The 24,867-nt window shown below is 45.8% G+C and overlaps 3 protein-coding genes, 1 long non-coding RNA gene and 1 other non-coding gene across 7 annotated transcripts in view; 3 read left to right on the plus strand and 2 right to left on the minus strand.

Annotated features, from left to right (window-relative positions):
• Positions 1-61: 61 nt before the first annotated feature.
• TRMT112 (tRNA methyltransferase activator subunit 11-2) lies at positions 62-4,839 on the minus strand. 2 transcript variants are annotated; one of them, XM_035098003.3, is made up of 4 exons: positions 4,720-4,839; positions 1,260-1,361; positions 569-661; positions 62-340 (listed from the first exon to the last, which is right to left on the minus strand). In XM_035098003.3, exons 1-4 carry the CDS (start codon positions 4,723-4,725, stop codon positions 239-241), a joined length of 303 nt encoding a protein of 100 aa, XP_034953894.1. In that variant the 5' UTR covers positions 4,726-4,839; the 3' UTR covers positions 62-238. The 2 variants fall into 2 exon arrangements, with proteins under 2 accessions (XP_034953894.1, XP_088516118.1); XM_088659992.1 differs by lacking the exon at positions 4,720-4,839 and adding an exon at positions 2,490-2,669.
• On the plus strand, positions 3,829-13,571 carry PRDX5 (peroxiredoxin 5). Its single transcript, XM_035098000.3, has 6 exons — positions 3,829-4,049; positions 5,822-5,956; positions 6,824-6,955; positions 10,058-10,096; positions 12,150-12,214; positions 13,231-13,571. The coding sequence occupies exons 1-6, from the start codon at positions 3,897-3,899 to the stop codon at positions 13,334-13,336; spliced, it is 630 nt and encodes a 209-aa protein (XP_034953891.3). The 5' UTR covers positions 3,829-3,896; the 3' UTR covers positions 13,337-13,571.
• LOC148683146 (uncharacterized) lies at positions 6,050-16,006 on the minus strand. Its single transcript, XR_015947542.1, has 2 exons — positions 15,790-16,006; positions 6,050-6,360 (listed from the first exon to the last, which is right to left on the minus strand). It is a non-coding gene; the product is annotated as an uncharacterized LOC148683146 (long non-coding RNA).
• Positions 16,007-16,105: 99 nt separating this feature from the next.
• CCDC88B (coiled-coil and HOOK domain protein 88B) overlaps positions 16,106-24,867 on the plus strand; it is a 37,063-nt gene continuing 28,301 nt past the window's right edge. Inside the window, exons 1-4 of one of the 2 annotated variants that reach the window (XM_035098004.3) lie at positions 16,106-16,256; positions 17,905-18,044; positions 22,799-22,907; positions 23,936-24,005. In XM_035098004.3, coding sequence (XP_034953895.3) covers positions 16,197-16,256; positions 17,905-18,044; positions 22,799-22,907; positions 23,936-24,005 — 379 coding nt within the window. In that variant the 5' untranslated portion in view covers positions 16,106-16,196. Of the gene's footprint in view, positions 16,257-17,904; positions 18,045-22,798; positions 22,908-23,935; positions 24,006-24,867 lie in introns of those variants that run through there. The other variant, XM_088659993.1, reaches the window with a different exon arrangement.
• On the plus strand, positions 20,578-20,768 carry LOC118076610 (U2 spliceosomal RNA). The gene has a single exon (XR_004691518.3). It is a non-coding gene; the product is annotated as a U2 spliceosomal RNA (small nuclear RNA).

Below are 24,867 nucleotides of genomic sequence, written 5' to 3' on the forward strand. Positions count from 1 at the left end.
CAAGCACCTGCACAATAAGGGGCAACGACGAGATCCACACAGTTAAATTGACACTCCTCACTGAGATTCAAGAACCTGCATTTATTTACATGCACAAAAAAGCAACCCAATATTATATTCAGAACATCTCCTTCCCCCAACAGAAAAATAAGGGTGCTGGGCTTTCCACAGGAACATATCCCACCCACCCCCTCACCCGCAAGGCTTGCTTCTCAAAGCTCCATTGACACAAACCAGCTCATGTCTCCTCTTCGCTCAGCAACATGTTGGGTATCCCTTTAGTTATGGGAAACTCATGCCCAGTATCTGGGCATTTCAGCACACCTTCCACCACTTCCACCTGCACAAGAAGAAATATAAAAACAGCAGGTAAAGTGAACTGCGCAGCACTTTGGGAGTTGAAAACAGGAAGTGGCAAGGTGAAGAGAGAGAATATAGGTGGAGATATCACAGCATTGGAAAGCTGCTAGATTTTGTTCCTAGAATTTGAGGCAAGTGGTCACACTCTGCATTATGACAGGTTTCTGTTGGTTGGAATGGGAAACAGGCAAAGAAGAGGTTCCCTTACCTCCATCAGCACATGATGGACTTTTCGAAGGAAATCCTCATTGCTCTCGAAGTCAGGGATGGGCTCAGGGGGCAGGTCTGATCGGTGACCCAACTGCAGGAGGGTGCAGAAAATAACAGTTTGTGCTATTTTCACAACCTTCTACTATTCAAGGACCAGTTATCTCTCTTTAACCACCCACGAGCTTCACTCTGGCATTTGTCTGCTCAGGTGGCGGCAGAAGACAGGGTGGGCCCACCTCCACCAAGTCAGAGATGGAAAACTTTCCTGTTCTCCACAGGCAGTCCTGACTGGCTGCAGGGAACCTATATGCTCTTTTGCCTTAGATCTCCACCAGTCAAGTAACACGCTTGAAAATCTGTGGTCTCCTTCCCCTTCCTATGTCACTTGGTTCATTTGAGACATACAAAGCTGTCCATTCTCCAGACTGTGCAGGAGTCTAAACAAAAGTTTATTTATGCATACAACACCCCTTCAGTTCATAAATTCCTAGGGTGGTTTACAGTAAATGAAGGAAATTGTGTGTGTGTGTGTGTGTACGCGCATGCGCACACACACACACACACACACACACACACACACACACAAATATAAACAGCAATTGGCTGTAGGAAGGGGGAAAAGACTATACCTCTATAATTCTAGCCAGTCTCCCCCTACCCCCAAAAAACATCCAGAGGCAATTACTCACACTCTCCGCAGCCTCTACCAAAGCTGCCCATTCCACCTTGGGTACCATCCGCGCTGTGAACTCCGGGTTGAAATCTACATTGTTCACCTTCACTTCTGTGGCCTGTTAGAGGGGGAAAAGGCTGATGGGAGAGCAGCGTGGCTCAAAGAACAAGGGAACAAATATTTCCTCCCCTGCATTTCCCTAAGTGTAGTAGGATTGCCAGAGGTAGGAGGGGGGGAGGGGGGGAGGACAGAGGGAACAGGGATAGTCCACATGGTGCCATCTAGATGCACTCAGACTACAACTCCCATCATCGCTTACCATGCTAGCAGAAGCTGATGGGAGTTGTAGTACAATGGCATCTGGAAAGCCTCACATCGGCCACCCCTGTAGCAGAGCTTTATGTCACATGCAGTGTGGTAACAAAGGCATGGCATGTGAAGTCCCAGGTACAGAATTCCATTTTGGCACTAAACTTACTAATGTTGTAACCTATCCCAACCTCTCTAGAAATAAACTCAATTGAGCTCAATGGGATTATTTCCAAGCAGATATACATAGGACTGGACAGTAAGCAGATATGACAAAACTGATGTGTATTACTTCTGCACCACAAATCTACAACAATAATGGTCTACGGATTACTAACAATGTAAATAAAGACGTTTCAGCACATGAAATGTGCTGCATATATGAGAGTGGGTGTATTATTGTGGCTAAGAAACTAAAGTGAACTAGAAAGCCACTAGTTCACTTGTCACATAACTCACAAGTGGCTTTAGGGGGAGGATGTATGTATGTGTGTGTGTTTAAATAAATAATATTAAATAATATACACCATTTCCAAGGAGGCTCTGTTTGATACCCCAGAGAGCCACTACCAGCCAGTTCAACAAAGTTAGATGGACCAACACTCTAACTTGATATAAGACAGCAAGGCTATATTCCACATGCTCCACCTTGAGCATTATATAGGATATAAACACAATAATTAAATAAACTCTACCTTACAGCGTTGTTTTTAAACCAAATGATTGTTCATAGCAAGCACTATAGAGTAGAAGATACTAAATACTGCTGATTGTTGTCAGCAACCCTAAACACCAGATTCCGGTTAGGCAGCAAAAACAAAGTGGTGGGTGAGTGTGAAGGACCCGGAATGTCAAGTCCCCACGTTATATATACTCTGCTCCCACCACCCAATTCTAGAGTGGAAAAGTGGGAGTGGCTTGAAGAAATCCCCGTTACCTGGATACGAAGGGGGAATCCTCCCCCGGGCCTCACTCCTCGCACGTGGGAGGTAAGCATGTTGTGCGTCAGGAGCTTCATGTTTTCAGGACAGCGGCCACCTAAGCAAGCGAAGGTAACATGTGCGTGCGTAATAAGCTTCGGACAACTTCCGGTTTGGTTGAAAGGCCGGTTCTTCTCACCCACTTCCGGCGGTCTTTTATCACTTACTTCCTGCGACAATGCGCAACGGTCCTCCCGCGCGTATGGGAAACATGACCTCCCCCCCAGTCAGTTCCGGTTAATTTTTGTTCCCAACCACGTGGAGCTGTGGGTGGAGCAGCGTTTGTTTTCTAACCCGAGGTTGCTTGGAAATGTGTCAAATAGCCATACAGTGTTAAGTGTTTGTAAACAGCGCGGTCGCTATACAAAAAAAAGTGCACACTGTGCACATCGGAGAACTGGCAGACTTATGTGTGCCAATACAAAGTAGTGAGGAGATGCTTTATTACGCAACTCGAAAGCCAAAACGTTTGAAATTAGAATGCAAAGAAGCCCGAGCAAGCAAGCGCGATCCTACACGTGCTTACTCGGAAGTCACTTCCTCTGTCCAACAGTCTTATTCCAAGTAAGCATTGAACTGCGGTGCTTTGCAGCCTTGCAGATTACTCCTGTGTCTCCTCGGGAAATAAATGCTGTTGAAACCTATGGGACACAACTCCCAAGTCAGGCCCCTAAAATCACTGGGATTTACTTTGCGAGTAAAAAACATGGAAATCTGTGCGCGCAAGGATTGGCCTACTCCCAAATACACGTAGCGTATGGAAAGTCTTACTCGGAAGTGAACCACCCCACTAAACATCAATGGGGCTTACGCCCGAGAAAATGTACATAAAGACTGCAACCTGTTGCAGCCCATGCTTGTGCCACATTTTCTCAGGAGTAGGTCCTACTGAGCTTCATGAGGTTTAATCCCAAGTGATCAACATACGAGAGGGTTGCCTGCTGAGAGCTCGAGAGCAAATTTCCCACGGTGTTCAATAGGACGCACATAGGATTTCGATCTCTTTTAGGAAATAAATGTCCATATGTTCACATCCTGCAAATATAGGCTGCACGCCTACTTGTGAGTAAGTGTCACTGAAATCAGGGGGACTTATTTCTGAGTCTTCTTCTTCTTCTTTGTAAATCACTCGTAGCCGAGTAAGATTATCTTCCATGAACACGGTCGTAGAAGTGGGACAATCTGGCCGAGCCGATCGTGATAATTCCGAAGCATGCAAATGAGGTGGATGCAAATTTTCCCACTAGCCCCCCTTGTGGTGGAATTAAAGAGCGGGCCTGGGTGCTTTGCGCCTGCACGACTTGGAGGAGGAGAACTTCAAAGGGCCGGGGTTGCCGTGGCAAGCTGTCACTCCCGCGATTTCCATGGCAACGAGGTGGAAAGGGGCGGAGGTGCTGGGCTGGCTGAGTCGCCGCTGGGGAGCAAGTTCAGGCTCCCCTCTTGGAAAGGGTTGGGCGGCAGCAGGGATCGTTCAGCGGGCCTTTGCAACCGGAGCACCAGCCATGGCGGCCCTCAAGGTGAGACCTAGGAGAGGGGAGTCTGCAGAGAGAGAGAAAACACCCCTCTTCTCCAGAGCCCCTTGCAAAAGAGCGCCCCCTTCCAGCCCCATGGAACCCAGGCAGCCCTATAGGGCATCTGCCCAGGGTCTCTGTGCAGAATATGCCCTCCTCCCGCAATGGACAAGGACAGCCCCACAGACGCAGAGGACGGGACAGCTTTGGAAGCCCCATTGCAAAAGAACAGCCCCAGCCCCATAGATTTCCATCTGGGGATCCGTGCAATAGAAAGCCCAGCCCTCTCCTGCAAATGAGCAGCCCCAGTGAGTACTGTATAGGCTCTTTCACAGCTCCCCACAGTGCATCAGCTCTGGGGCCTATGCAATAGAAAGCATTTAGAGAAAAGTAGCCCCCGCCCCACGCCTGTGTAATAAACCCTGCTGCCATGCCAATGAACAGCCCCATAGAGAGTAGGAGACTCCTCTGTCCTATAGAACGGCAGCACTGGAAAGCCCCATTGCAAAAAGAAGGGGGAAAACCTCCAACCTCATAGTAGTCTGGGATCTGTTTACTGGGGGGAGGGAACAGGCTGCTTAACAGCTCCCTGTAGCCTACCAGCTCTGGAGTCCATGCTATCGAAAGCCTTTAGAAAAGAGTACCTCCTCTAGCCCCATAGAGCAAGCCCACTCACCCCCATGCAGAAGAACAGCTTCACTGAGGACAGATGGTTCCCGAGATCACTGGTCCTTGGTCTCTGCAATAACAAGCCCTAAGTGGGAAAGAGACACCCTAGCCTCAGAGAAATTGGGTGTATCCCTCACCCTGTAGAAAGGCAGCCACCCTTGATCTGTGGGGCTGCCGCACCCAGTTTAAGAGTGAATGTCTAACCAAGGAATGCAGTGGGAAAGAGCACAGCCGCTCCAGACGTTAAGCCCACACTTAAAGCCAGTCCAATTCAGTTTCTTAAAGCTTTACATGTTTCCAGCTGTGCCTGTAGCAGAGGTTTTCTAGGGTTCCATCAGATAAAAATGGGACATGACTTTCTAGGGTCTAGCTTCGTGGGAGAAGGGCAGTGGGAAAGCACTTAGCCCCGTAGAGCACAACCTCTAGGTCAGGCACCTCCAAACTCGGCCCTCCAGATGTTTTGGGACTACAATTCCCATCATCCCTAGCTAACAGGACCAGTGGTCAGGGATGGTGGGAACTGTAGTCCCAAAACATCTGGAGGGCCGAGTTTGGGGGTGCTTGCTCTAGGTTTCTTTTTATGCAATAATGGTCAGGAATGATGGGAATTGTAGTCCTTCAAAGGTGAGAAAGGCTGAAGATCCATCTAACCTTTCCTTGTCTGCCCCATTTGAATACCAAACCTTGCTTTACCACATACGTTTAAGGTTAGGGGACTGCAGGGAAACCCACATCCGTTAGGACTGAATTCAGTTGATTCCTCGGAGTCCCCACCACCAGAGCAAGATAGGAACATAAGAAGCAGCCTTATACCAAGTCAGACCTTTGGGTTTTGTCTACACTGACTGGCAGAAGCTCTCCAGAGTTTCAGGAAGGGGGGACATCACCAGCCTGACTTGGGAGTTGCCGAGAATGGAACCTCCTGCATGCAAAGCAGATGCTCCCCCACTGAGCTGCGGCTTTGTGCCCTCATTCCCCTTGATCAGGGTTTGGGTTACTTGTGGCCCTCAGAAGGTTGCCAACAAGGGAATGTGGCCCTCAGGCTGATAAAGGTTTCCACTCCTCCGGCGAGTTCTGTGGGCTTTACCGCTCTTTCCTCTCTCTGACAGGTTGGAGACAAGTTGCCCAACGTGGAGGTCTACGAGGGTGACCCTGGCAACAAGGTGAATGTGGCGAGCCTCTTCACAGGCAAGAAGGGGATCTTGTTTGGGGTGCCTGGTGCCTTCACTCCAGGTTGTTCAAAAGTGAGTAAGACCTGGGTGTGTCCATCTCCCCACACACCCCTCCAGCCCAGTCCCAATCTTTTTTCTTTAATTATTCTTTATTAATTCTGCAAATCATAATTAATATACCTTTATTGAGGCTACAGATCACAAATAACAAAAAACATGAACGAAATCCCCAGAATGACAATAATGGTATGAAAAAACAAACAAATGAAATACAAAAACAAAAGTTAGCGTTTAGTGTGATTCTTCTGCCCTCTCCATATCATGCAGCATAAGGTTCCCAGGATACTTGGCACTGATCTTCCATGTCAAGTCTTTTATCTGTTGAGAATTCCATTAGCCGGCATGCCAGGCTGGTGTATTTGGGGCCTCACCCATACTAGTCTTTGAATCCAAACTTGATGGGACATTGGCAAGAGCTGTAGGAGAGCCAGAACGACAAGAAATCTTTTGTAAACAACCCTGGGGCCCTCTGAATGAAGGGTTTTGTTTTGTTTTTTAAAAAAAGAATTAAGTAAAAAAATCTTAGCATTTAAACCGATGCTGTCATTGTGGTCAGATATGACCCTCAAGAACCACAGTTGGCAAGCTGGCCTGCCTCAGGCTAATAATTAGGAGTGGGGTCTAGTAAGAATGGTGTTTTTCTCAGCCTGAACACCTACATCAGGGATGGGGAACATGCGGACTCCATATGAGTAGACGCCCAACTCCCATCAAACCTAGGCAGCATGGCCAACCAACAGGAGAGATGTTGTAATCCAACAACATCTGAAAAGATGCGGGCTCCCCATCCCTGGTTCTGCTTTCTGCTATTCTTTTTCCCCTGTTCCCTTTATGTCACCCCATGAAAGTCTCTGATAGTTTGTTCACACCCTGACACAGACCCACCTCCCAGGCTACGTGGAGAAGGCAGGACAGCTGAAGGGCAAAGGAGTGGAGGTCATCGCCTGCTTGTCTGTCAACGACGTCTTCGTCATGAGCGAGTGGGGAAAGGCTCACAAAGCCGAGGGAAAGGTAATGGGAGAGTCATACTTTTTAAAACAGTCAACTTCCTAGTCCTTATGGTCTCTGTCTCTTGCTTCCCCCCCCCCCACATACACACCTCGGACTTCATATATGGCACCTCCAGGTAGCACTGGGTGAGACTCCCTGTCTGAAATCCTGGAGAGCTACTGCCAGTCAATGAGTTTGCCATTTTGGCATATAATAATAATAATAATAATAATAATAATAATAATAATAATAATATAATTTTTATTTATACCCCGCCCTCACCAGTCAAAACCGGGCTCAGGGCGGCTAACACCAATAAAATTACAATAAGACGTAAAAGAAAGAAAAACAATTAATTAAAATATGGGTTAAAATACAGTTTAAATTAAAAGAATTTAAATGCAGCCTCATTTTAAAGTAGCCCAAAGGCCAGGCGGAACAGCTCCGTCTTGCAGGCCCTGCGAAAAGATGTCAAATTTAAAAAACATTATTACTATTATTATTAATAGTAGTAGTAGTAGTCTGCCCTTCTTGGGTAGGGCAGACGAACAGCTCCGTCTTGCAGGCCCTGCGGAAAGATGTCAAATTTAAAAAACATTATTACTATTATTATTAATAGTAGTAGTAGTCTGCCCTTCACCCAAATGACCCAGTAGATTACAACAATTTATCATATTGAGCTACAGGGACCAAACACAGCTTCCTATCTGCTCCCAGTTAGCAGCTGGAGGCTGGAATTCATATCCGGGTCCTCCAGCCATTGCATGTTTTAAAGGCTCTTTGCGCAGGGAAAGGATTGGTAATGAGTTAAATGCTTGGCTCTCGAGCCCTGCTCTCTCAATCCCACTAGAACTGGGCTTGGCTGGATAGAGCATCACAGCTCTGTACCAACCCAAATAAGAAAAGAGGCAATGCCCCAATGGGGACAGAAAATGCTCTCTCTCTGGTGCTTCCGTGATTCTCCCAGGCCCTGCTTGTGTCTCCAGATAGGCAAAGGTTCCTCATTAAACAAGTCACCTCTTCAGATTCCAAGTAAGTTAATGAATTTAGATAGCGGAAGGGAGAGGAGGATAAAAAGTTAACAGTGCCAGAGGGAATTCTTCCTATACTTGTAGTGGCAGAGGGAGATGGATTGCTGCAAACTAATCTGGGAAGCTAAAAAAAATATGGCCGGAACCATGAGACGTAGTAACAGCCATCAACTTGGATTAGGCAAATTCCTGGAGTAGAAGGCTACCGGTAGCTACTAGCCAAGGTGGCTGTTCTCCCTGCAATGCCAGAGGCAGTCTGCCTCTGAATACTAGTTACTGGGAATTGCAAGGGGGGAGAATTGCCATTGCACTCAGGTCTTGCTTGCAGGCTTCCCACTGCAAGGACAGAGGGCTGGACTGCACAGGCCGTTGTCCTGTCCACGATCTCTTTGTATATTCTTTAGAGTGGCTTATGTACAATCAATTAAAACAAGATGCTTCCCTTGCCCTCAGGCTTACAATCTAAAAAAACAAAAGACACCCAAGGGGAAAGGGCCAGCGAGGGCAGAGGTGGGGGAATTAAACTTGGGTACCAATTCTTACAACACAGGCCACAGATAATTTAGAGCCAAAGGCCAAGGCCTACCGGAAAAGAAATATTCTTGTCTGGCTCCTAAAGCGATCTGATGACAGGCAATAGGCAAGCTTCCCCAGGGAGAGCATTCCTCAAGCAAGGAGTCACCTACATAATAATAGTTTCCTTTTGTTGTTGTATTAATAAATTTCACTTGTTTTATAAAAGAATGGCAAGCAGGGTTTAAATGAATAGAGGAATCTGCCTTCTGCTGAGTCAGACCGTTGGTCCATCTAGCTCAGCATTGTCGTATCTATTATTTAACAAAATTTATATACCGCTCAATTAAAAAAAACACACAAAGATTTAATTGGTTCATAAAAATACACCGTCCATAGTGACTGGCGGTGACTCTCCAGTGAGTTTCTTCCAGCTTTATCTGAAAATGCCACGAGTGATTGAACTTGGGACCTTCTGCATGCAAAGCAGGTGTTCTTCTACTAAGCTATGGCCTTAGGCTGCAAAAAAAAGTCAGAGCTGCTTTCTGTATTCACCCTTAGCTATCTGAAATTTAGGGGAAATGCTGGCTGACAGGCCCAGACAGATACACAGAGATCTTTCTCTTCATTTTTCTCTCTCTCTTTTATATTCCCATTAATTTGGCATTAGGTATATTTGTGTATGGTAGAAGTGGGAGGGTGGCTGGGTGAGGCTGTCTGGAGGGGGTGGAAAGATGCCAAGATCCTGGCCTCAGCAAAGCAGCACATGTCTCTCTCCTAGAAGTGCTTTCTGCTCTGTCCCGCAGGCACACTGCACTTGCTTGTGTAACTCTGGGAACGGCTGTTCCGTTTGTTATGCAACAGCTGGCTTGCAACAGAGAGTGTTCCTTTTCAATGTAAGAACTGCCTTGCAGGATCTAACCAAAGTCCTTCTGTTCTGGTCTTGCATAAAGGAGAAAGGCTGTAGATCTGTGACAGAGCATATCTGCATTGCAAGCAGGACATCCCAGGTTCAATCCCCAGCATCTCCAGGCAGGGCTCAGGGAGAGACTCCTGCTTAAAAAGGTGGAAAGCCGCTGCCAGTCAGTGTTAAAAGTACAATTCAGGCATCCCCTCCCTGTTGTTTTGTTTGCAAGGGGGGCAAAGGGGAATTCTGCCCCAGATACGGAAAAGTCTGCATCTAATAGTGAAAATAACATAAGGAAAGCATAATATTAGGGGAAATATACTTTGTGGACATGTGTACGTTGGGCAAATCTGAATACAAAGGGATGTATGTATTAGGAGAAATTAATATGCCAATGCATTTTAATGAGAGCTTAAATTTAAAAAAATCTCAAACGGATGTGAAAATGTGGAGAACTGAACTTGAGATTGGGGAAATGAGAGAAACTGAAATTCACAGATCAGCCTAGAGGCACAGTCCTCCCATTTGAATGGCTGCAGTCATTAAACTTTTGTAACAAATTCCTTTTAAAGGTCCGTGCTTCTTGGACATCACTGCTGAGCCTGCAGCGATTCTGCCTGTTTGAATAACGGTGGTCCCCTTAAATGTTTGTGTTTTGCTTTCTCGCCTCAGGTCCGGATGTTGGCTGATCCCACAGGAGCATTTGGGAAGGTACTGGCATCTCTTGTCGTAGGGCAGGTCTAGAGGAACCTTATTCCAGCTCTTTGTCCCCCACCCCCACCCCAACAAGTCAACTTTACAGGTGGCCAGGGGTCCACCCACCGGACAATCATCTGATGTCATGTTGGCATCAGGTGACTGACAGGCTCTTCAGCTAACCTATCAAAGTTGGCCGGTGGGGGTGGAGGTGTCTGCTTCAACACTGTGCACTCCCTGCTGATGGACAGGAGGGCGTGGTTTGATGAAATGTCCTTAAGAGCCCCTGTTGCAGAGTATCAACGTAGGCCAGGGGTCAGCAAACTTTTTCAGCAGTGGGCCGGTCCACTGTCCCTCAGACCTTGTGGGGGGCTGGACTATATTTTGAAAAAAATATATGAACGAATTCCTATGCCCCACAAATAACCCAGAGATGCATTTTAAATAAAAAGACACATTCTACTCATGTAAAAACATGCTGATTCCCAGACCGTCCGCGGGCCAGATTTAGAAGGCGATTGGGCCGCATCCGGCCCCCAGGCCTTAGTTTGGGGCCCGCTGACGTAGGCTTTCTGTCCTCCTTGCTGCCCTGAAACACATATCTAGGATCTCTGGTATGAAGGATCCTGAGCAGCACACCTGGAGAAGACACTCTCCCTGTCTGAGACCCCAGAGAGCCACTTCATATACCTCCATACATACTGCTGTCAGTTTGACACTTAAAGGTGGTTTGTTTATTTATTTGCATAGATTGGTCCTATGTCCATAACCACTTCAGAAAGAACAGGTGTGCTAGGTCTTCACCCCTTAGGGACCACTGTCTGCAATCAATGTGGAAAAACAACAGATCAAGTTAGGAGGTGAATGTCTGAGCAGGAAGCAGGCCTGGTGCCAGCGGTTGCTCAGTAAGGCCAGGTACTGCCCAAGTGCCCCGGAGGCTCGGAAAGACCCCTCGCCTATGCAGCCCAGCTGCGCCATCTTTACCACCCTCCTTACTCTGCCCCAGGCAACTGAGGCTGATGGGAGACAAGAGTCTAGTGACATCTGAAGGGAACCCAGTTGCACAAGGCTGCAATAAAGTATCGTGTGGGTAGGGACGTTTTTCAGCCTGAAGGCCACATTCCCTTTTAAGCAACCATCCAGGGGCCACATGCCAGTGCCGGCTGGGGGGGGGGGGGAGAGCAACAATTGTAAATTGTAAGTAGGTTAGTTTATACCCACACCCTCACACACCCACACCCTCTTTCTATCCTCCATCCACGCAAGCGAGAATCGTAATTGGATATTTCAGTGACACATTCCAGCCAGGCCAAAAACACTCAAGGAGGGTGCAAATCGGGACCAGTGAGGGGTGTTACCTGGGGGAGAGTCCTGAGGATAATAATTATAATAATAATAATTTATTATTTATACCCCGCCCATCTGGCTGGGTTTCCCCAGCCACTCTGGGCAGCTTCCAACAGAATATTAAAATACAATAACCTATTAAACATTAAAAGCTTCCCTAAACAGGGCTGCCTTCAGATGTCTTCTAAAAGTCTGGTAGTTGTTTTTCTCTTTGACATCTGGTGGGAGGGCGTTCCACAGGGCAGGCGCCACTACTGAAAAGGCCCTCTGCCTGGTTCCCTGTAACTTGGCTTCTCGCAGCGAGGGAACCGCCAGAAGGCCCTCGGCACTGGACCTCAGTGTCTGGGCAGAACGATGGGGGTGGAGACGCAGAAGAAGAGGTCTGGAGAATCACAATAAACCCGTTGATCTGAGGTTCCTCCACTAAGGGCTAAGGGAAAGATCCAAAGGCTCCTGAGAAAAAGATGTTTTTTTGAGGGAGTCAACTGGAGGTGTTCGGGAAGCAGATCCTGGCAATAAGGAGTAGCGAGGGAAAATAGGCCGGAGTCATTCCAGGAAACAGGAGTCCATTTGACAGCTGAGACTGGCAGTATTTAATCATGCCTGCAAAACATGGACCCCTGGCCCTGGGTGTCAGGTTTTTGTTTTTTTATAACAGGGCCAGTATACATCTCCCTTCTCTCCTCCAAGTTCACACCCAATTGTTTCCCCTTTCACACAGGCTACAAACCTGTTGCTGGACAAAGAGCCACTCCGGGAACTTTTTGGGACCCAACGATCCAAACGGTAAGGGGAACTGGGGGTTGGGGATAGGAGAGGCAGAACTTTAGGAGCTGGGTGGCAGAAGGGCAAAAGAATAAAGAGCCAGCCTCTGCATCTTCTCTTGGGGGATGGGAAGAAATTCATTTCAGTTACGTTTAAAGCCAAATCAAATCCCCTCTTTCCAAAACAGTATGAGAATTGAGAACCAAAACACGGCCCTGCTTTGAAATTTGCATGCATCTCAATTTTGTGACACAGTTCTCCAACCAAAAGATGTTTACAAAAATGTGCACATTGGGGGGAAATGTGCATAATTGAATACATTAATAGAATCATAGAATGGTAGCATTGGAATGGACTCTTTAAGAGTCATCTAGTCCAACCCCCTGCCATGCAGGAATCACAGCTAAAGAATCCAATCTCTTAAAAAAAAATGTACGTGCAGAAATTGCTTGCAAAAAATGTGTAGCTTAGTCAAAACTGTATTAAAAAATGCTGTTTCTCAGGATAAAATTAGCACTAAAATGCTGAAGGACTCTAATCAGGTTTAAATATATATATAGCAAATTGCCTCAGAAATGTGAAAACTGAATTTAAAATGACTGGAAAAATGAGAAACTGAGAGCACCAAAATTGACATATCCACCCTGGAGAGATAGGCTGTTAGAACTGCTCAGGTGGTTGCAGCTCTGCCTGTTTTTGAAAGCACTAAGTTTTGGCATTGAAGCGCCTGCACTTTGGAACTCCCTGCTCTTTGATATTGTACCATTTTTGGTGCCTGCTTGGGAAACTGTAGCTCTCTGAGGGGAACAGGGGCCCCGGCACCTTTGACAAACTACAGTTCACAAGGTTCTTGGGGGGAAGCCATGGCTGTTCTAAAGTGGCCTGACCCTGCTTTAAACGTATAGTGCAGATGGGGCCTAGCTTCCTTCTTAAGTCACCCCAGATAACTCTCTCCTCATCCAGCTGTAAAAAAAACAAAACAGAACTTTTGCTTGTCCTGAGCTCTGTGTGTCTTCCATCTCTGTCTCCCCCTACAGGTTCTCTTTGGTAGTCCAAGATGGCGTGGTGAAGGCGCTCAACATAGAAGAGGATGGCACAGGCCTCACCTGCAGTTTGGCCAGCAACATCCTATCTCAGCTCTGAGACCTGGGACACCGCGGCTGTTAACCCATCTCCTAAACCCTGACAGCAAGAGACGCACAACACCGCCCACCCTCACCTATGCAGAAGGGATGGTGGGCTGATTTATTTCCCCCTCACAGCTTCTAGGATTTGGCCTTTACAAGGGCAGGGATATGTATGCAGCTGCTTTGAATCCCTTCTCTGTCTTGACTCCGTTATCTTGGACGTTATTGCCTGAAATAAAAATTATACCGGATTTCTTTATTGTGGTTTTCTGTTAACTGAGGGTGCGCCCATACCAAGATAGCATTCAGTTGCTTATTGCTGCTATTGTTGTTCCTGTTGAATTATTAATCGTCTTCTAAAGCACCATCTCAAGGTGATTTACACGTAATTTAAACCAGTTAAAAATGCAAAAAAAAACAAACAAACCCACAAAACATTTAAAGCAACACTAAAACCCTAACAGAGGTGGATGCTTGTGGAAAAGACTTATTTATCCAGCTGGGGGAAAGCCTCTAAACAGTCACAGCTTCACCCAAAGAATCCTGGGAACTGTAGGTTTGTTAAGCGTGAAGAGACCACTCACAGAGCTACCAGTCACGGCACCCTTAACAAACTACAGTTCCCAGGATTCTTTGGGGGAAGCCATAGGTGTTTAAGTGGTATAAGAGTGCTTTAAAGGTATGGTGGCTGGGGAAACCCAGTCAGATGGACAGGGTATGATAATTAATTAATTAATTGCATTTACAGTGGTACCTCAGTTTACGAACTTCATCCGTTCTGGAAGTCCGTTCTTCAACCGAAACCGTTCTTAAACTGAGGCACGCTTTCCCTAATGAGGCCTCCCGCCACCGGTGCCCTTCCACCATTCGGATTCCGTTCTTAGACCGAGGTAAAGTTCGTAAACCGGGACACTACTTCCGGTTTTGCGGAGTTCGTAAACCGAATAGTTAGTAAACAGGGCTGTTCTTAAACCGAGGTACCCCTGTAGATATGTAAATCACCTTGAGGCAGTTGTTCAGGAGGTGATTAATAAGTTGGTGGTAATTGCACAAAATGGCTTCCGCATCTAAAAGCAGTAAAAGACAGGAACCAAAATGGTGCAGGCATGCTCCCCCTCATTTTGGCCCCTGTGGATTTCTGAGGGGAGGTGTTCATTGGGACCTTTCGTGGGTGCCATAGCTGCTGGTGGGCGCCCAGGCACCTGTGGGCGCTGGGTTGTCATCCTCTGATCATGTATGAGTGGAAGCTATTTTGCTGCCACAGGAACAAAAGGCGCCACTTTTTCCATGTCCATGATGCTTTTCCAGCCCTTCTGAAACTAAAGAAGGGTTCATAGTTTCCCCAACGTGTCTCTAGCTCAATCTGAAGCAGAAGCTAAAACAGGGTTTCCTCACAACAAGAGATTTATTTTTAGCTGAGTAGACCGAACAGGCCCGTGGATGAAACCATCTTTCGTATTTTTCTCAGGCGCTAATGTTCTCGCACTCAGTTTGCCACAAATTCAGTTTCCTATCGTGGCCAACTGGTGCCCCTGACTGCATCATGTGCCGACAGAGTCTGCTTTCAGCACCCAATGCATTTCCCCCGTTTTGCTTCATCTTGTGTCTAATCACAAAATTGGAATTGCAATCGATTGGCGCTGGCCTGCGACAGGGCCATAGCTGCCAAGTTTTCCCTTTTCTCGCGAGGAAGCCTATTCAGCATAAGGGAAAATCCCTTTAAAAAAGGGATAACTTGGCAGCTATGGACAGGGCCTTCTTGGTAGTAGTACCCCATTTGCAGAATGTCCTGTCTGGTGAGCTACAACTGCCAGAGGGGGGGGTGGTGTAATCACCAACCCTTCTTCCCAGGGAATGCTGTGAATTGCAGCGCTGTGTGAAGGGGGATACGGGACTTTCAGCACCCTTAACAAACTACAGTTCTCGGGAATCTTTGGTGGAAGCCATGACCATATAAAGTGGTATAATTGTGCTGTGAATGTGGCCACAGTGGTCAAGGGGCTGGAATCTTTTTCGACCCGAGGGCCGCCTTCCCCCCTGGGCAACCTCCCAAGGGCCACATGCTAGTTGTGGGTGGTGCCAGAGGCAAGTGTGGGTGGAGCCATTAAGATCAAAATTGTAACTGAACCACAGGCTAGTGGTGGTCCACATACTTTCCTACCCTTTCCCCTCAATCAGGCCAGCAAGAGGCAGGATCAGGGTTCAAGAACACATTCTAGCCAGGCAAAAACACTCAGTAGGGCCAGTGAGGGTTACAGCCATGGGATATGGTCTGCAGAGAGCCCCGAGAAGCCACATTTGGCCCCTGAACCTGGAGGTATTTGCCCTTGATGTGTCAGGACAGAAGTCAGTGGAGCTTCCTGCCTCGTGGTCCCATCGCCTCGAAGCCTGGCTCGCTATTAGGATTGTGGCATAACGGATGTGCGAAAGGCAGGCCTCTTCCACCAACAGACAGTTCGGACCACAAACCTGACGGGCCACTTTGAGGCGGCGACAGATGACTTCTGCCTTCTCCGTTCCTCCATTGCCACCTCTCGAGTGTGGTTTTTCTGCAGCGAGGACGGGAAATGAAGTCAGCTTTTGCCCTCTCCTGCAAAGCAAGCCTGCGATGTCTCACTCAGGCTGGTGCGCTGAGAATTGGAAATCTTCCGCCGAGAACATGTTTCGCATTGGCGGCTTCCTGCCTGGCGGAAATTAAGAAATCCGTCCCTTCATCCTATGTGGCTTCCTCTCTTGCTTCCCTCCCTCCACCCCCCACCCACCCACCAGTCTCATCAGCCCAAGATTACGGAAGGAAGTTTAAGCTTTAAGCGCATAGCACAGAACAGAAGGCGCAACCAACACCCACAAGGAGAGGGCGCCCCTTTGGTGGCACCATGGATGGAGATGTCACTGAGATGCTGGAAGATTTTGTCTCGGGGCCGCTGGTCACCTGGGTGAGCATCTCGGGGGGGGGGGCAGGAGGTTTTGAGAAGGAGGTTTGCTCTTCTGGGTTGCCCAAAATAAGGGCCTTATATCTCTGGTTTTGAAGTCATGCTGAGCCTGGGAGTTTTGGCAATATGTCGCCTGACACCGATGGTCTGCTGGGTAATTTTATGGCAAGTTGGGCAGATCGACTATTTATGAGTGTGTGTGTGTGTGTGTGTGTGTGTGTGTGTGTGTGTGTGTGTGTACATACAGGTGCACACGCGCATACATAATTGGTACACACAAACCAAGCAGAAAACACTTTGACCCTGGTTTCCAACCAGGTAGAACAAGGACTTTGGGAAGCTTTATTACTGAACCCACCAAATATTAAGCTTCTTGTTGTTGCAGTGAGGTAAATGTAGACTTGATAAGTTGGGGGTTATTTACATGGCAATGTGTATTGCTTCGCTTCCTTTGAAATGTGGTACCGGTAAGCCAGCCCAGTAGTGTTTGGGGGCCTGGCAGTTTGTTCTGCTGAACTGGGCACTGGAGTTACGAACATATGAAAAGCCTTCCAGCCAGATCACAGACCCTCCAAGTGTCCCTATTTTCCAGGGATAGTCCCAGATTTACAGAAGTCTCTGATTTGATCCTGGAATGTCCCACTTTTCCTTAGGACAGTGATGGCGAACCTATGACACGCGTGTCAGACGTGACACGCAGAGCCCTCACTGCTGGCACGCGCCCCATCGACCCATTTACGCTGTTGTTGTTGGTTCCCGCCCCCAATTTGTTCTCCCGCTCCTCCTCACACTACAGCTTGTCTCCGCTGTTAAAACCTTTGTTGTTGTTGTTGTTGTTGTTGGTAGCCAGAGATTGGTTTTTTAACACTTTCTGTGCTGTTTTTTTTCTGGCGCTTTGGCAGACTATGATTGGGTGTAACAGCGTTCATTTTTTAACCCGTTCTGTGCTTTTTTTTGGCGCTTTGGCAGACTGTGTCGGTGCTGCGTGTTAGTTCCAGCGAAGGTATTAATCGTCATTTATTTCCTTTCTCTTCCCCCCCCCAAAAAGCGCAGCAGCTTTGGGGCACCCCCCCCAAAAGCAAAGCAACTTTTGCACACACCCCAAAAAAACCTCCTAAACTTTGGTCAACAGCTCCCCCCAAAAAGCTCAACAACTCTGGGCACTTTGTGATAAATAAGGGGTTAAATATTAAAATTATACATTTTTGTTATTAAAACTATAAATATCGCAAAATTATTATTTTTTCTCGAAGTGACACACCACCCGAGTTATGCTCGGTTTTTTGGTGAATTTTGACACACCAAGCTCAAAAGGTTGCCCATCACTGCCTTAGGATGTCCCTATTTTCATCGGACAAATGTTGGAGGGTGTGGACTTATGCGACCCCCAAGTCAAGGAGATAAGTAACTATAAGTACAACCTTTAGAAGACATCTGAAGGCAGCCCTGTATATGGAAGTTTTCCCCATGTTTAATGTTTTATTAAGCCGCTCAGAGTGGCTGGGGCAACCCAGACAGATGGGGGTATTATTATTATTATTGAATAGGACTTCCCTATTTTCATTGGAGAAATGTTGGAGGGTATGAAAGTGTGGATTAGATAGGTTCACCTATAAATGTGAACTGAATCACATTTCTCTTCTCCCTACAGGTGCGAACCTTGGAGACTCTCGCTTACTCAAGATCTGATCAGCCCCCTTCCCCCCATAGGAAGAAGAGACACGAGGGGGCAGAAGAATATTTCCTCAAGCTGGTCAGTGGGGACACCCTCATCCATATCATGGAGATAATGTGAGTCATTGTGTACTGAGCGGATCACTGGGGCACCTCCAGAGGGTCAGTATTTTCTGGGAGGGATTCAAGTGAGAGACAGTGCGGTGCAGTGGTTAGAGGAAAAATAACTGGGAGACGAGAATTAAAACCACCCACTGGGTGACCTTGGGCCAGTCACTATCTCTTATCTTGACTTACCACCCAATATTGTGGTGAGGATAAAATGGAGAGATGGAGAACCATATATGACCTTGAGCTCCTCAGAGGAAAAGTGAGATATAAACATAATAGCAGCAATAATGAAAAGCGGATACAGCACTGAGAAATTTAGGTTTGCACAATTTAATTCACAATGTTCTGGTGTCCTGTAACAACATATTTGTGTGTGTGTGTGTGTGAGAGAGAGAGAGAGAGAGAGAGATGGGGGAATGCGCTGTGGGATGGATTATTGCACATGCAAATGGTGCGCAAGCAAATCAGGATGACATCAGAATGAATGCTCATTGCTATATAACCTCTTTGCAATCAAATCAGAACAAATGCATTTATATTATATTATATTATATTATATTATATTATATTATATTATATTATATTATATTATATTTTAATTATATTATATTATATTGGCAGTGAGGTCATTCCCACACACACTATGTTTGAAGCTGCATTTACATGGGATTGTTCACACTGTTCTTCACAGGGTGGGGGCAGGGATGTCTTCACCTGATACATAGGTAAAGGTAAAGGGGCCCCTGACCATCAGGTCTAGTCGTGTCCGATTCTGGGGTTGCGGTGCTCATCTCGCTCTATAGGCCGAGGGAGCCGGTGTTTGTTCACAGACAGCTTCCGGGTCATGTGGCCAGCATGACAAAGCTGCTTCTGGCGAACCAGAGCAGCGCACAGAAATGCCGTTTACCTTCCCGCTGGAAGGTACTTTGATGTGCTTTCGAACTGCTAGGTGGGCAGGAGCTGGGACCGAGCAACGGGAGCTCACCCCGTTGCGGGGATTTGAACTGCCAACCTTCTGATCAGCAAGCCCTAGACTCTCCTATTCAGAGGCAGCATGGCACTGGATACGGGGGGGGGGGGAGCAGCAAAGTCTGCTCCCCCATTTTGTGATCTGCATCTGGATAGCCACTGACAGCACAGAACACCAGGCTTTATGGATTTAAGGGGAATCCTTAAATTATAATGAACTGAAAATTTGCCCAGGGAAGTGCTTAGGTATTATTAAGTTAACAGCTTTCTTAAGTTATTTTACCACCACCAACACTGCTTTTCTTTTTTTGGGGGGGTGGCTCCCAGGATTTATATACCCTGCAACCCAGTAACTGTATATGAAAGCTATCGGATTAAATCCTGCTCAGATTATTTTTGATTTTTATTAAATTGAAGATATTAATATTATTAATAAAAGGACAACAATAATGAAAAACTAAACATTCAGAAGTAATATGTCCATGGAACGGTATGCCAAAATTAATTTGGGAGTCTCTGATGCGTCACAAGCCTCCTTTTTGTTACAGTTGCAACCAGGCTCTAATTAGGGATGGAGGAGAAATTTAACTCCCTGCACATTTAATGCTGAATCTATCAAATCTACACTCTCCAAAACAATATGCAACCAAAATGAGGGGAAAATTGTATTGAAATGCTGATGAATTTTCCTGAGGATTTTTTTAAACAAACAAACAAACAAACAAACATTTGCAAATTGCTGCAGAACGTGGAGAACTGAATTTAAGATTTGAAAAATGAGAAACTGGGGGAACCGAAATTGACAGAAGCTTCCATCCCAGTCTCAAATATAGTTGTGGTTCATTTCAATGTGCTTGAAGCATGTTAATTTTCAAACGGAGATATTTTCAATGCATTCAATTAAGGAAAATCAATAAAAATAAACAAAATCATATGAATCATTCAGGATTCAGCTGTATATTTCATGCTCAAATCAAAGTTAAAAGGGCAGAAGCAAGTACATCTTCAGGTAAACGAAAAGAATCTGGCTTCATTGGCCAATCGTTTCAAAGGGTCTAGGAAACCAGATAGATTTTCTGCTGTCCTGGCATTACAGGAATTTCTTTTCAGCATTTCAGTGTTTTGCAGGGAACATTTTTCCTGCAAACAATCCTCTGCTAGCGAGCAGGGATGTTGTCAGCACAAAAGTTCAGCTTGTACAGCTGTGTTTTTGCAGGATGCTCTCAAGGGAACGGAATCAAAGGCATGCAGCGAGTTAACAGTGGCGCGGCGCATGGCGGGTAAATGGGCGGGTTTATGCAGATTTAGCACCAATGGCCATCAGAGCAACCAGGCAGACGGCTGAGAAATTGACAAGATCGACAAAATCCACTATTTTTGAGATTAAACTGTCCACCAAGAGGCTGCTTAGCTGGACAATAGAAGCAGTAACGTTGTCCGAGTGTATTTTGTTAAATTGGAAATGGTGCTGAGTTCAATGGAGCGGTGAGCGCTTTGCCACATCACTTGCCCTCCGACAGCTGAAAATCCGTCCGGAAAGGAGACCCGCGTAATTTTTGTTGCATTTTGCATCGCTTCTCGGCCTTTTGGCTAAGATCAAGTGTAGTATCTGTTCTTATCAGTTTAATATCTGATATGTCCTCTATTTGAGGACTATATATTAAATGGATTTTTGGAGCTGGGAGATGGAATAGGGGCTTGCTCCGTCCACTCCATGCATCGACCTGGTATTGCAGTACCTCCAGGAACGGTGCACCTCCCTTCGGGGAGAATATTACTGGTACAAAAGATAGATAAAAAATTGCTCTTTATTGTTTGGTGATCATCACGGTGTTCCAAGCACGTTTCTCTCCTTTTCCTCCTGAGATCGAGTTTCTTCAAAGCCCATGACACCTTTGGTAAAGGCTGTTCTCCAACTGGAGCGCTCGCAGGCCAGGGTTTCACAATACCGTACTACATTTTTTAAAGATTTGCCTTGAGACAGTCTTTAAACCTCTTTTGTTGACCACCAGCATTACACTTTCCATTTTAAAGTTCGGAATAGAGTAGTTGCTTTGGAAGACGATCATCAGGCATCCACACAACATGACCAGTCCAACGAAGTTGATGTTGAAGAATCATTGCTTCAACACTGGTGATCTTTGCTTCTTCCGGTACACTGATATTAGTTCGCCTGTCTTCCCAAGTGATGTGTAAAGTATATCTTTCACTGTGTGGTAGTGATTTGATTCCATTTTCGTCTACCGTAAAATGTTTTTAAAAATTCCTTCCAACATGGCTACCTACCTGTAAGTAAAACATTTAAAGAAGGTTGGAAAATGTTTCTTGAATATAGGGAAAATGTACAGCTGAAAACCCTGGCAGCATTAAGATAAATTCAACAGTGTAAATAAGTTTTGATGGATGTAATAATGGAAAACTGATTGGCATAGTTTTTGTCAAATATGCAGGGATATAATATATGTAAAATGAACCATGGAAAGAGAAGAAGGGAACTCAATTATATCTTAGAATCATAGAATCATAGAGTTGGAAAAGACCACAAGGGCCATCCAGTCCAACCCCCTGCCAAGCAGGAAACACCATCAAAGCATTCTTGACATATGCACTGCTTAAAGACCTCCAAAGAAGGAGACTCCAACACACTCCTTGGTAGCAAATTCCACTGCCGAACAGCTCTTACTGTCAGGAAGTTCTTCCTAATGTTTAGGTGGAATCTTCTTTCTTGTATGAATCCATTGCTCCGTGTCCGCTTCTCTGGAGCAGCAGAAAAGAACCTTTCTCCCTCATCCTTTTATATATTTGAACATGGCTATCATATCACCCCTTAACCTTCTCTTCTCCAGGCTAAACATACCCAGCTCCCTGAGGCGTTCCTCATAAGGCATCGTTTCCAGGCCTTTGACCATTTTGGTTGCCCTCTTCTGGACACGTTCCAGCTTGTCAGTATCTTAAGTATGTAAAATGCTTATCTGAAATTGTAAAACAGAAAATTTAATAAAAATCATATTAAATAATAAAAAACCCAAAACTTTAATTTATCAAATATGCTCTTTCCAAAACAACAGGAAAACTGAAACGAAGCCACTCTTCAAAATTCACACTTGCACAAAATGTTTTCTGCAGCTGTCCGACCTAACAACATTTACAACAATTCCTTTGTTTGGGGAAAGTGTGCATGAACATGAACACACAGCTGAAAATAACGTACAAAAACGCCTTATATCAGGAGAATTTGCTTGCAAAAATGTACACTAATCCAAACTGCACCCCAAACCCCTGCATCAGTCTGGGATTGCACCTCCTCTCTGGCAGAGAATACTTTTGGTTCAGAATAACAAATGAAACAAGTAGCACAATGTTCTGCTTTGGAATGTTTTACAGTATTTACAAATCCTAACCAGCCAGGCTCTGGTTCCAAAATGTTGCAATCACCTTTTCTCACAGTCCACTGCACCTCCACTGCTTGCTTATCTATCTATCTATCTATCTATCTATCTATCTATCTATCTAATCTGTTGTGTTTCTGCAACCCATGGTTAGCCCTGTGAGGCGTAACTACAGTTAGGTTAGAGATCTCCAGATCATCCTGGTAGAATTACAGTTCCCAAAATCTACTGTGGAGAGAGATAACTTGCTGAACCAGTCTGCTGTGTAACTGTTCCCTGTTTAGACTTGGCTAGGCCAGTAAAATGATTGTGTATTTTCTCAGCTGCTGGTAGAGAGATAAATCTTTGGGAACAGGATTTTCCTCCACTCATTATCCCAATGTGCCTGGTTACCTTTCCTAGAGACCTGATTCCTGGGGGAGCGCAACCTCCGTGGAGTGAGCAAAACGACAAGGCACACAGCTTGCAAATTCTCCAGGGCCTTCTGCAGCGGCTGCACAGGTTCTACCAGGTGAGTAGGATTTAACACACATTGGATCTGAACCCATGGCTTCTGCTCTGGTGCCCCCACACGTTCTTGACACAATCCATGTCACAAAAAGGCTGGAAACTGGTTTCAGTGCTTTATAAAATAAGTGTTCTACCGGTAATATCTAATTGTTATCATATTTTAATAGAAACAGCAATGTTTGATGTATAGGTTATGTCATTATATAGTTTGGTCACTAACAGAGCAAAACCAACCAACCACCAGGATGAGAGAGTATGGATTTAGCACAACTTGGGCTTTCCATCAGCTACACTGATGTAAATCCCTCACCCCAGCTGAGCCAGATATATGCCACTGTATGTCCTTCAACCCGATTTAGCCAGGGCTAAACTGGTGTAATTTGAGGACATAGTCACACCATACATTTAAAGCGCTATGAAACCACCTTAAACATTCATGGCTTCTCCCAAAGAACTATGGGAGCTGTGATTTCTTCAATGTGCTTAGCAATTCCCACAATTCCCTAGGAAGATGAATTGACTGTTAAAACCACTCTAGAAATTGTAGCTCTATAAGAGGAAGGGTGTGTGTGTGTGTGTCCTAACAACTCTCAGCACTCTCTCCAAGGAACTCAAGGTGATATACATGCTTCTCCCCCACCACCACCATTTCACCGACACAACAACCCTGCAAGGTAGGTTAGGCTTAGAGGCAGTGACAGGCCTGAAGTCACCCAATTAGCTTCATGGCCAAGTGGGGATTTGAACCCTGGTCTCCCATGTCCTCGTCTGACCCTCTAACCCAGGCATAGGCAACCTTGGCTCTCCAGATGTTCTGGAACTACAACTCCCATGATCCCTGACCACTGGCCCTGTTAGCTAGGGATCATGGGAGTTGTAGTTCCAAAACATCTGGAGAGCCAAGGTTGCCTATGCCTGCTCTAACCACCACAGCACACTGACTCTACTCCAAACTGAGGAATAAGTACATCACTCTATTATCTGTTATTATTCTCCCCTTCCATGCTCTTTCTCTCTTATTTCCCACAGAACGATTTGCAACAACTGATTCTTTCATTGCCTCCTAATTTACATCTTCTGGCCCAAGAGCCTCTCACAGGTAGGTCTATTGGGAGAAAAATTGTGCTGCCAAAACCACTAAAACAGATGGATCCGAACTTTCCTTTTCAGGGAAGTTTTTAACAGCTGATATTTTATTGTGTTTTTTTTAAAAAATATTTTGTTGGGAGCTGCCCAAAGTGGCTGGGGCAGACAACCCAGTCAGATGGGCGGCATATGAATAAAATACAGTGGTACCTCGGTTTAAGAACAGTCTGGTTTAAGAACGATTTGGTTTACGAACTCCGCAAAACTGGAAATAGTGTCTTGGTTTGAGAACTTTACCTCGGTCTAAGAAAAGAATCCGAACGGTGGAAGGGCACCGGCGGCAGGAGGCCTCCTTAGGGAACGCGCACCTTGGTTTAAGAACGGTTTTGGTTTAAGAACGGACTTCCGGAACAAATTAAGTTAATAAACCGAGGTACCACTATAATAACAATAGTTGTTGTTGTTGTTGTTGTTATTCCTGCGGACCTCCTTTTTACCAGATACGACCCATGCCATCAAAAGGCTTTTATCAAGTTTTGTGCTCCTTCAAATCTGGCGAGAAAAATCCTTGCAAGCCATAACCCAGTTGGGATAAAATTTGGTTCTGGAACTTGAACCTTGTAGACCAGGCATGGGGTCATGGTCAAAAATTGTGCTGATCAACTACCTACCAGGGGTTCTGACAAGGATTTTTAACATCTCCCTGCAAACAGCTTGTGTTCCATCATGCTTAAAAGCAGCTACTATTATTTATCCTACGGTAGTTCCAAAGAAAACGGCAGTTACCTGCCTGAATGACTACAGACCTATTGCATTAACATCTGTAGTGATGAAATGCTTCGAAAGACTGGTCCTTCAACAGTCAACACCTTAGA

This window comes from Zootoca vivipara, chromosome 16 (assembly GCF_965207765.1).
Source record: "Zootoca vivipara chromosome 16, rZooViv2.hap1.1, whole genome shotgun sequence".
NCBI classification, from domain to species: domain Eukaryota; kingdom Metazoa; phylum Chordata; class Lepidosauria; order Squamata; family Lacertidae; genus Zootoca; species Zootoca vivipara.